General features: G+C 38.2%; 2 protein-coding genes across 4 annotated transcripts; both read right to left on the bottom strand.

Annotated features, from left to right (window-relative positions):
• Positions 1–6,110: 6,110 nt before the first annotated feature.
• LOC108225341 (NAD(P)H-quinone oxidoreductase subunit N, chloroplastic) lies at positions 6,111–7,402 on the bottom strand. Its single transcript, XM_017400183.2, has 4 exons — positions 6,863–7,402; positions 6,655–6,771; positions 6,475–6,560; positions 6,111–6,353 (listed from the first exon to the last, which is right to left on the bottom strand). Exons 1-4 carry the CDS (start codon positions 7,247–7,249, stop codon positions 6,290–6,292), a joined length of 654 nt encoding a protein of 217 aa, XP_017255672.1. The 5' UTR covers positions 7,250–7,402; the 3' UTR covers positions 6,111–6,289.
• A 376-nt stretch (positions 7,403–7,778) lies between these two features.
• Positions 7,779–10,553, bottom strand: LOC108225295 (uncharacterized). 3 transcript variants are annotated; one of them, XM_064079641.1, is made up of 4 exons: positions 10,161–10,545; positions 8,562–8,754; positions 8,164–8,325; positions 7,779–7,958 (listed from the first exon to the last, which is right to left on the bottom strand). In XM_064079641.1, exons 1-3 carry the CDS (start codon positions 10,209–10,211, stop codon positions 8,195–8,197), a joined length of 375 nt encoding a protein of 124 aa, XP_063935711.1. In that variant the 5' UTR covers positions 10,212–10,545; the 3' UTR covers positions 7,779–7,958; positions 8,164–8,194. The 3 variants fall into 3 exon arrangements, with proteins under 3 accessions (XP_063935711.1, XP_017255621.1, XP_063935710.1); XM_017400132.2 differs by having other exon boundaries at positions 7,779–8,325; positions 8,667–8,754; positions 10,161–10,553; XM_064079640.1 differs by having other exon boundaries at positions 7,779–8,325; positions 10,161–10,544.
• Between the last annotated feature and the right edge of the window lie 1,522 nt (positions 10,554–12,075).

Genomic DNA, 12,075 nt, shown 5'->3' with positions numbered 1-12,075 from the left:
CCTTTAATGAATTTTGTGAAAACAATGGTATAGTTCATGAAGTTACTCCACCATACACACCTGAGTCTAATGGGGTCGCTGAGCGAAAGAACAGAACATTTAAAGATATGATTAATAGTATGCTAATTAACTCTGGGTTGCCTAAATACATGTGGGGAGAGGCTCTAAATACGGCTTGCCATATTTTGAATAGAGTTCCTCTGAAACACATGGATAAGACACCTTTAGAGTTATGGAAAGGCAGGATGACTAGTCTTAAGTATCTTCGTGTGTGGGGGTGCCTTGCTAAGGTACTTGTCCCTGAACACAAGAGAAAGAAACTAGGACCAAAGACTGTTGATTGTATCTTTCTGGGCTATCCTGAGACCACTACAGCTATGAGATTTTTAGTAATAAAATCTGACATAGATGGTATAGTGGCTAACACGATAGTTGAATTTCGTGATGCTACATTCTTTGAGGATGTCTACCCTATGAAGACTGGTATACCTCAAGAGACCTATGATAAGGATCCCACTCACACATCAAGTTCTATTCCCGATCATGTGGAAAAGATGACAAATGTGGGGGCGGAACCTGGTAGTAGTTCTACTCCTAATGAAGTAGAGGAACCAAGGAGAAGTAAGCGTGCAAAGGTAGTTAAGGATTTTGGAAGTGATTTTATCACTTACAATGTCGAGGACGAACCTTTAACTTTCCGACAGGCTATGGACTCTTCGGAGTCTAGACATTGGAAGGGTGCTGTAAAGAGTGAAATTGACTCTATTGTTTCTAATGGAACATGGGAGTTGGTTGATCTCCCTCCTGGGTGCTCTACTATTGGGTGCAAGTGGGTCTTCAAGAGGAAGTTAAACCCTGACGGCTCAATAGATAAGTACAAAGCTAGACTGGTGGCAAAAGGGTTTAAGCAAAAGGAAGGAATTGATTACTTTGACACATACTCTCCGGTTGCTAGGATGGTAACAATCCGTATGCTTATAGCATTGGCTTCGGTCCATGGTCTTATCATCCATCAGATGGATGTAAAGACGGCTTTTCTTCATGGTGATCTTGAAGAGGAGATTTATATGGATCAGCCTGAGGGATTTGTTGCATCTGGCAATGAAAGGAAAGTATGTAAGTTAATCAAGTCCATCTATGGCTTGAAACAAGCTCCCAGGGATTGGCATAAAAAGTTTGATGATACTGTATTGCCATTCAGTTTTAAAGTTAATGAAAGCGATAAGTGTGTCTACATCAAAGTTAAAGGCAGTGAGTATGTCATCTTATGCCTATATGTGGATGACATCTTATTGTTTGGAACCAATATTGAGATTATTAACGAGACAAAAGCATTCTTAAAAAGGCACTTTGAAATGAAGGATATGGGGGAGGCTAGTGTGATTCTTGGAATCAAACTGATTCAGTCAACTGAAGGAATAACCTTGACTCAATCTCATTATATAGAGAAATCTATACTTGAGAAATATGGTTATTCACAGTGTAGAATCGCTAGTACACCCTATGATCCTAAAGTTGCCCTTGTCAAGAATACTTCTGGAGTTCCTGTGTCTCAGTTAAGATATTCTCAGATTATTGGGAGCTTGCAGTATCTTGCTAACTGTACTAGACCAGATATCTCATATTCTGTGTCTAAGTTGGCTAGATATACAAGCTGTCCAAACAGAACTCATTGGGATGCTCTTGATAGAGTACTTAGATATCTGAAAGGCACAATGTACCTTAGTTTACACTACAGGAGGTTTCCTGGTGTACTTGAAGGGTACAGTGATGCAAGTTGGATAGCTAAGAAGTCTGGTTCCAATGGAGTGACTGGATATGTGTTTACCCTTGCGGGTGGAGCAGTATCCTGGAAGTCGACTAGACAGACTATTGTGACTCGGTCGACGTTTGAGGCTGAGTTGTGTGCACTTGATGCCACTGGGACGGAGGCTGAATGGCTACATGGGCTTATGTCCACGTTACCAGTAGTAAGCAGACCGCTTCCTGCGATTGCTATTCATTGTGATAGTCGAACAACTATTGACAAGATTAGCAGTAAAAAGCATAATGCTAAAACAAAGAGACACATCCAAGTTAGACTTAAGTCTATAAGGGGGTTAGTGTCTGACAGGATTATAGCTATAGAGTTCATAGGAACTCAGAATAATATAGCTGATCCTTTGACTAAAGGACTGGAACCTGCAGTAGTCCTTAAGTCAAGGTTGGGGATGGGACTGTCAACCCATCATAATTCATCAACAGTGGGAACCCAATACACATGAGAGGAGATCCCTCGAAGTGTATTCAATGTGGTAATAACAAGCTGTAAGGGTGAATTGGTAGTACCTTTGCTACATAGATGATACTTATGTATCTGAGTCTATCCCCTGTAAACCTAGAAGGTACTGTGACTGCTAAGATAGTAAGAGTGTTACAAACTCTGAATGGGATCAAGTCGTTAGACGAGATATTAGCAGTATATCTCTAGAGATGCCCAGCTAAGCGAATGTAATTGTGTGGTCGCAATTAGAGGAAAGGGTTATTCCTTGAAGCATTCGACGAACAGGATCGAGACATGACCATTAATGTCTCAAAGCCGTAGATTGGCTCCATAGCCGTTGATTTGTCGTTGTCTATGGAAAGTGGTTACACCCAACGGATTAAGATTCAAGGTGAAACATTCCATCTGAATCCGGTAGCCATTGAAGTAGAGAACTTAGGAGGGTTCAAACCCGGAAGGGTACCGACTCTGAAAAACAAGTCATGATAAGAAACCTGAAACGCATTTCTGTATGGATTTGTGGGGGATTGTTAGAAAATGGTGTTTTAAGTTCATAATTTTATTATGTTCTTGTTGTTAATTCCATAATCTAATGATTGGAAGTTGTTTCTAGATATTAGAACTTAAACTTTCATGTATGGGTTTAAGAATTTTCTTAAGGAAATCCATAAGAGAAATGAAGTTGAAGTTAGTGGCTTGAAAGAGCTTGAAAGAGAATGTTGTTTGTCCCACATTGAAAGAAATAAAGGGGGGTGTTGGCTTTATATAGTATAACACACATGGGTAGTGCATAACTACTAAGGTGTGTTATGGTGCGTGGTGTTCTCACGAGCCCACGCGCGCGCCGCCGCCGCCCCGCCCCGCCACGCCTCGGCTCGGCTCGGCACGTCACGTCACGGGACGGGACGGGTCGGGTCGAAGGGCGATTTGGGCGAATGTCTCGGCGTCTCGCGTACGCGAGGCGACCTGGGCGGGGAATTTTATTTCGTATTGGTTTAATATAATATTTTAATTAGAATTTATTTATCAGTTGGGCTGGGTTGTGTCTGTTGGGCTCAATTGGACTGGGTCGGATTATACAATTGTGGGCTAAGTCAGATACAATGAACCTGGACTTGTAACTGATGATATATTCAGAAATTAAAATATATATATATAAAACGGCTGGTTTAATGTGTGGATTAATATATATCAGCTGTTACATTATAATAAATCAGCTGTTACGATTTATTTTTAATGTGCAGCTTAAATTCTTATATTAAATTTGGGTGGTCAGTTACACTTAGCCTCTAGTATAAATAGAGGACTAAGTTGCTGAGTTTTACACACCACACCTACATTCTCTTCTTCCTCTCTACTTTCTCTCCCAAACACAGTCAGTTCAGAAGTTGGTTTTCTGGCGAGTGAGGAGTTAGTCGTTGTTGAGCTTCGAAGGTGCTGTAGTTCAAAGCTCTGAGCTGTTTTATCCTGGAGGAGGTGTTGCAAGCATCCCCAGTGCAGCAGGTGGGGGCAATATTCTCTTCAAGAGCAGTCAGGTCTTCGTATAAGGCCTGACGACTCAGCTGTTCTTGTCATTTTCGTGTTGTACATGTCGTTGCCTCAGGCTATGGCTACTGGTACAATTTCTCTCCTTCCTCTTGTCTTACAGTCACTGATATGCATGTGTTTTACCTTCGCGTTTTGTTTAAACTTGCTTGGCCTTGGCTTGTTTAATATGATATATAACTGCCTCTATGTTGTTATAATAATCAGAATTTCCAACATTTTCTGCAGATATTGCAGTGTTTGACCATAAGTTTGTAGACCGCATGTTCCTCGTGGAGTGGAAGTTTCCATACAATTCAAGTCCAAGAGACACCGACGATGATTCTTGGCGAGGTGGTCTAGATAAGTGATTCTGATCTTTTTGGAAGTTCATTTTTGAATGCTCAAATGGTGTGGCTGGCATAGTATGCCCTGGCTCATAATAAATCAGCCTTTGATGCTCCTTTTCCTCTCTCTTCTCCTTCATCTTTTGTAACTGTGTGAATCTTTCTTGGAGGAGAGCAATCGACGCACTGACTGAACTTTGGTCACCCCATTGCCCTGCCATGTTTGTTTGGGAGTATGAAGAGCTAGCCTACCATAATGTGCATATATATAGGAAGAGGAGATGGTTTTTGTATTGGCATTTAACTGCTGAATTTCTCGCCTTGTGGTTGATTCTGGAGGATGGGGAATCGGCTGCTTGGGAGCTAAATTTAAGAAGAAAAGTTGAAATGTATAGCATGAGTTGGTAAATGTGAAAGCTATATGAGGGATTTTCTTAAGGAAGCAAAATGATGAGAACATAAGAACAAAAGAAAGCGGAGAATATCATTTGGAAGATTGTAAGCTGTTGATATTTGGTTAGGTAATGCCTTGCAAAACTTGTCTACTTTTTTCTGCTTAACTGGACTTCTTTAACATAGCGGCTACACAGTAACTATCATGGATCCAGTTCTCATGAAACATCTCTTTCTTCAGTTCTCTGATATCTGCCTGATATTGCAATTGTGTAACAAAGAATGATCACAGCACAGGTCTTATTATGTCAATGCAATTCATTTCATCAGAGTCTCCACAAACCATAATTTCAGGGTCATTTCTAGACCTGTCGCGTTAGTATATACCCTTCTTCTATGCTAGCAAAATCGGCCTCAGTTGAATTACTTCGATTGACCATTACCCTTCCAACAAAAGGTTAAGGGCCACTATTTTCCTTGAAAAGCAATAGTCCAACACCATTATTATATGTTGATATTGAGTCCTTCTATGATCGTTATCTCTTTGTCCTCTATCGTTGAATTTCTGATGGGAAATAAGTTGTTTCAACGAAATAGACAAGAAAGTTTGGACTGCATATTTGGAGCTTCACATTAGGATAGTTTAAAAAGACAGCAGAAATATATAAATTTAAAGCTCTATAATATTCAATTGCTCGTTTTTTCTTCTTCGCCCTTTTATGTCATGAGAATTGAGATGGCTAACTTGAAACATATTTTATTAGGTGGCTGGTTAGTTGACTTGAGGAATATATATATGTTGAGCATGAGATGTTAGTTTGTGATCAATGCAATGCAGATCCTTACAGATTGTGCATAAACGGTTTTGTTTGCATTCTCAAGATGCATCCACCTATGGGAGCTTTGTTTGTAGTGTTCAGCTGAAGATATCTATCTATTTCCTCATATTTCAATAACAAAACATTCGCTTTTTGATATATAAAGAAAGCAACTATTTGTTTGTTTGTGACTAGATGGATATGTTGTTGAAATGGTCATGTTATTGCTCTCTTGTGTTTACCTTTGGATACTTGTAAATTGACCCTGTGTGTTTATAGAATCATATTCCATTGACGACCAAAGCATTAGCCGTGGAATTTTATGAGCCACCCCGTATCTAGTTATCCGTCATAGAGGACGGGACATATTTCAGAAGTCTAGTAGTTTTAACTTAAAGCTAAAAGGAGAGTTATTCTTGAGAAGTTCTATAATATTTATATTTTCTCTGCTGATACATTTTGGTAATGGAATCATTAGGCTGCTTTTTTGGAACTACCCTTTTGTTTTGTGCACTAACCGACTCAAAACTTAACTTATACCAGATCTGTGATAGTATTCCTAGAGTGTCGATGCTTGAAGAAAGAAGGAAACATATGAATATATCATTGTCTTGAATATACCCCGAGAAGAGATTATTATTCCAAATTTCCGGTGACAAGGACGAATTTTAGCAGCATGAAGAGTTGTTGGGAGGTTACATGATTCAGTGATAGGTCCATGAATCATGTGAAAATAGTGGTCAAGGGTTCCATCAATTACAGCGGTTGATGATAATCATAATCATAATATTTGGATGTTGAAATAATTTTTACGGACAATTTACAAATCTAATTACACATGAAATGTTGAGTGAATAATCATTTCTATCCAGCTACCAAGTTTCTGATACAACATGAGCTTCACATAAAGACTTGTACAATCTTTTAGTTGCTGAGCGATGAGATCAAGCTTCATCGTTTATGGTTCCTTGTGCAATATCTTGAAGTGGTCTCCACATAACCTTCCTCCTGCAGGATAAATTCATATATACATTCAGATTCTAACTGGCTTTATCATCAGCAAAGCAGTGTCATTTAGGAGTTGCAACACCATGGAAAAGAAATTTTAATGCTTAAAGATAGGGCTTACCAGTTTCCGCATTCTGCAATTACCCTAACTCTTGGCCGCAGAGTTGGGAGTAGCGCAAGAAACTGCAGTTCTGCTTTGGACAGTACCTGCTCATCAATTTCAACTTAAATCAAAACCACAATTCATAAGTAAAAAACTCAAGTTGCACTACTAGCACAATGGTAATTTTTTAGTACATACCTTGGCTTCGATAATCCAAACAATAAGACCTTTGGCATTTGGTGGCAGCAAAGAAAGTCTGTAATCAACTTCAGGTGGGAAGTACCACCTTGCTATTGGTTGCTTCCCGACGTGAGCCTGCGACATTGCTGACAATATTGTCATTCATATGTGCTTGTTCAATAATGACATATCTTACAAGTTCTTTACAAGTAGCTGTCAGACTTACTGGGCAAACTGGATGAACTTTGGTTAGTGTAGTCTCAGGATCACCTAGCCCACGCGCCGTCAAGTCCAAAAATTGGTATCCCTGGTACCTCAGCCTGTTAAGATACCGCCCCTCGTAGCCTCCCTCATGAGGAGTATAGATGGCCAGAGCCTTGTGCTCTTCTACATCCGATAACCATTGTCCTATATCAAACTTCACCAGATCTCCTCCAATGAAATCTGTTATATCCCGACCACATTTTACGATCCCCTTTCGACATCTTTGAGTGAATGAACCTTGCTTTCTTATCACTATGGTAGATGTAATGCTATGGTGTATGTGATGCTGGTTTTTGAGATTAATTGATGGGAGATGAACGCCATGATACGAGCAGGCTGTAGTTGCCATTTTTTACTTGCTTATAAAAACAGTGTTTATGCAGAAGAAAAGGCCATTGCAATGAGAAAGAATGAAAAGATGTCTGAATTGTTGGAAGTTGTATGGTTCACAATAAGATAAGAAAATTGTATTTGCGATGGCAGACCACCATTCACATAATGATAAACCAAGAAATTTATAGGTTCATTTTAACTCCAGGTAAGGTGGACCCCTGACGCAAAATTCACCAAAAAATCAAGGATTATATCCAAAAAACCTTCGAGTCAGCCTGTAGGCTAGTGGTAGGAACAGCTGGGACACTGATCGATACCACTTTATTTTACCCTTGTAAAATTTCACAACAGGTTCTTAACAGAATTGCCTGAATATTCTTATTCAGTTATAAATGTAATTTCCACCAAAGAACAGAACAGGCCAATATTCATCCGAAAACGATACCCTGCACATTTCATTGTTTTTCTAGGGGAAGAACGACTTTGCACAACATTCTATTACATTCTTTTTACACAAAGATCTGGTCCAAGAACTAAATCAAATATTCAACATAAGAGAAAACATATACTCAAGGGATTGCACAGAAAAGGTTCTCCGGTGAAGAACAAAAACAGCACCAATCTGACATACTTTACACAAGGGTGAGAGGAAAATAAATACAAAACAAAACGACGTAAAGTCCTACCAGTCTGTATTTCCTCTATAACAAAACAATATTATAATATCGAATTTTCTATGGTGTGCCCAAGGGCACACAATAGTCACTAACTCCCATGAGAATTCTAGCTTTTGATTGGTGGATGGATAATAAATGTAAATGGCCCCCCCTGCATTCACATCAATTCCACCAATCAAAACAAGCCATTTTCATGGAAGTTTGTGCTTATTGTGTGCCCTTGGGCACACATTAGAAAGACCGTTATAATATAGTAAGGTAAGCACATATATGCGGATCTCGAATCAAGCTTCCAGCTTCAAGGAGACTACTCTTGCCTGCCTGTTGCGCTTCGCAGCTTTAGTGAATACTATTGAGAAACAAGGAGGAGCCCACCAAGGGCGGCGCACTCTTTGCTCCCCCTTCAAGCAAGCCACTGATATCAAAATTTACTAGTCAAGAGTTGACAAACACATATTTATCAATTGATTTTCCTTGTATTTCTTATCCCTATTACTTTATTTGTATTATTCGTTGATGCCTGGAGTGTGTGTGTCCGAGGAAGGAAGGGGGCATGTTTTTCTTATCATTATTAAAAAAAATTGTATGATTCTGGTGTGTGTGTGTGTGTGTGTGAGTGTGTGTGTGTGTGTGTGAGAGAGAGAGAGAGACCTTTAATTCGCCTTAGTTCCTTGCAAAGAGTTATGAAGTCCCCCCATTTCATGTGGCACTGTCTTATAAACCTAAGTATTTGTTCTGTCGTGAACATCGACATACCTTCCAAATATTCTCCGTTGACACCATTTTCCATGAAAATTCGACGGTAGCTGCCAAGATTTACCTGCTCCAACCACAAGCCTACATCCTGGTAAATCAAAAGCAGACACATACTCAGCTACTTATCACACTATAATATGGCCTATAGGCTATAAGAGCTGCTTTGTACACTCTTTAAGACTAAATATAGGTCATCTGCACACTTGAGGTCAACCTATATTACTCAGTTGACCTTCATAGATCACTACTTTATAGCTCTTAGCCACAGATTTAGTGGTTATTTACTTCTTTTGCCACCCATATTTTTAAGAGATTAGTTGCTCAGAAATATTTAGATACAGTACGGCAATAGTTACAACAATTTTAGGCGTTATTTACTTTTCTTGCGCAAACGCTTTTTTAAGAGATTAGTTGCTCAGAAATATTTAGATACAATATAAAGCATTAACAATAGTTACGCTAATTTTACTGTTGAGTTGGATCAAACAAGCAAACTATACAAACGAGTTTCTGCCTATTCGTTCTGAGATCAATGGTACTCTATAAATTATGGAATCTTATGACATAACCCTCTTGTCTACTTATACATTAAAACTTGAAGAGTCAGCATTTTACATGCTAATTTACATTCAACTCTAATGATCACTAAAAACTTGTTTATGCACTTGTATAAGTAAGCTCGGTAAGAAAAGTAAGGGCGAGATAAACTATTCTTCATCCCTGTCCTAATTCTATGCAATAATGTATTCTTTGAAGGAAACACAATATCAAAAAACGTAAGCAAATGTTCCTACAAACAGATATGACACGTTGTTCTTACTTTAGCAGGATTTCTAATTCATGAAACAACCAGTTAGAACAAGTAGGTAAGCCTAATTTGTCCATTTGTCTCCTAACATTTAGTCTTCACCCTTTTCTGCTTACTCTTATTTCCCCACTCTAACTACTCTTCATCATGTCGGTATACCATATATGTATCAAGAAGTCCCTTCCTGATCCAAGAAGCAGACACACGGTAAACAAAGAGGTATGCAAATAACAGGAAGTCCAACTCAGTGATCACATACTCTCTATATTGTAGTCCTGGATTGCTAATTTGTAATTAACACCAAAGAAGGCGAAAATTTAAATTTTTTACACAAACCATCCCAAGGGTTATCTGCAACAACCATTGACTTACAACGAGCTATAAAGCTCACTACTTCAACACAACCTCTGATCCTATTTCACATTATGTGACTACATTACCCTCTTAACTAACTCACAATTGGCCAAACAAGCTCCCTATTTCAAGAACCTATGATCCTATTTCGCTTCACCTAACCTCAATTTCGCAAAAACTAACCAGCTCTTTGCCATATAATTATATGCATACAGAAAAATTGACATATCATGTAAAACAAGAATAAACAAAAGCAGAAAAATCACGAAAAGGGTAAAGTGGAAATAAGATCTAAAAGCAAAAAGATACAAACTTGAAGTAAAAAAAAGTACCTCAACAGTCCAGATGAAGAAATCAAGCGGCTCAGGGCGATCTTTGTTCATTTCTTACAAACCCAAGAAGTAAACAAACACTTGTTCAACTGAATATATTGATGTCAGTGTGTGCGACTTAACTAGAACTCAACGGTTAAGATATGTTGGAGTTGTGATTAGAAAATTGGGAAACGAGACAAATTAAAAGCATTTTTAAGAATATAAAATGATGACAAGAATTGACCTGAATGAAAACGAGTGAAGATTGAGAATCGAGATTAAAAGCGCTTGAGAAATTGAGAAGTAGGGTTTGCGTTTGTACGTGAGCTGCTGGTATTTAATTTAAAGACAGGGGAGTCGGGAGGAGTGTGTTAACCGCGAGCCTTTGGCACAGGTCACAACTAGCCAACTAGGACCGTTAATATGGCACATCAACTCGATATCACTACAAACAAGAGTAATAAACCGAACCAAAAATATCGCAGCGTACAAAAAAAATCATTCTCCTAGACTACGTGGTGCGGTTTGATACGGTTTGCACTTAAAACCGCAACCATGAAAGTGCGGTTTCCAAAATTAATAACCGAAACCAAACCAAGCACCATTGGTGCGGTTCGGTTTATAATATGAGCGGTTTCGGTTTCATATTGTACGGTTGGGTTTTGGTTTTCGGTCCGATTTCTGCTCATCCATACTTCTATCATATCCTAGCAAAGTGTCCGTCTTCATCGGTTAAATTAGATTTTTAAGATATTGTATAAATTTTGTTTATAATGTGAGATATTATGTCTTTATGATATTAATTATATTTTTTTTTTTTTGAAGCAATGGAACTTTCATTAAAAATCTGAATCCCTCTCACAAACCAGAGAAAGGTAGGAGCAAGGGTTGGTTCAGCTGGTTAAAGAGGGGACAAGTATCCTCTTGGTCACAGGTTCGACTCCCGAAGGGAGCAGAATTTGTGATTATGCCTCCTGGATCAGAGCCTGTCGCGCTTAGGTGCGGTTTACCTTGGTTCACGTAGTTTGCAGGCTATTGCGTGAACTCGTGGGTTTACCCAGTGCGCACCCGAAGGGTAGCGGCTGCGGGTTCCTACGTTAATAAAAAAAAAAAAAAAAAACCTCTCACGGTAGAAGAGAAAAACTTATCATACCAATTGTATTATATAATAATCATTATTTCAAATTATTATAGTTATAATATATTATTTCAATATAATAATAGATGATTGGAAATATTACTGCATTGCTCCGTAAATTGGACATATAATCAATATCAGAAGATTGATTATAGTTACAGGGATAAGAAATATCTCATTAGAATTGTGTTTTTTTTTAACATAGTCTCTATATTTATATTTGTAATATATATTAACAATAAAGTTGGAAATGCTCAAAAAAATGTTGTGATAAACACAATTATGGGGCCGTTTGGGTGAGTTTAAAATAAGTGCTTCTTGCTTAAAGTAAAACAAGTGAAGTAGAAGTTAGAAGTTAGTTAATACTTATAAGTGATTAAAGTGTTTGGAAAAAAGTAGAATCATGAAACAAAAGCTAGGGATCCTAGCTTTTTAAGTGCTTTTCGGCTTTTAATACAAACAGTACAAATAAGTGCTTATAACTTAAAATTTTAGAAGCGAGGTTTTTAAGCCTCGTCCAAACACCCACTATATTGCATTTACATGTCAATGTACTCAACAAGAAGATTTACTAATCCACGGGAAATTATCAATTTCACGATTCCTTTTTATCAATTGCAGGAGTACTTCATACATTCACCATTAGTCCATTAATCAGGCCATCTCCAGCAGTTGTGATCCAAAAATCCAAATTTGGATCACCAACTGATCCAAATTCTGATCCAAATTTCTGACCAACTCCAGCAGCGTGATCCAAATTTCGATCCAAATTATTTTTTGTATATTATATTACAT

This window comes from Daucus carota, chromosome 6, assembly GCF_001625215.2.
Source record: "Daucus carota subsp. sativus chromosome 6, DH1 v3.0, whole genome shotgun sequence".
NCBI lineage: Eukaryota > Viridiplantae > Streptophyta > Magnoliopsida > Apiales > Apiaceae > Daucus > Daucus carota.
Note: the sequence above shows the minus strand (reverse complement) of the source record. Positions and strands in the feature narration are given on the sequence as shown.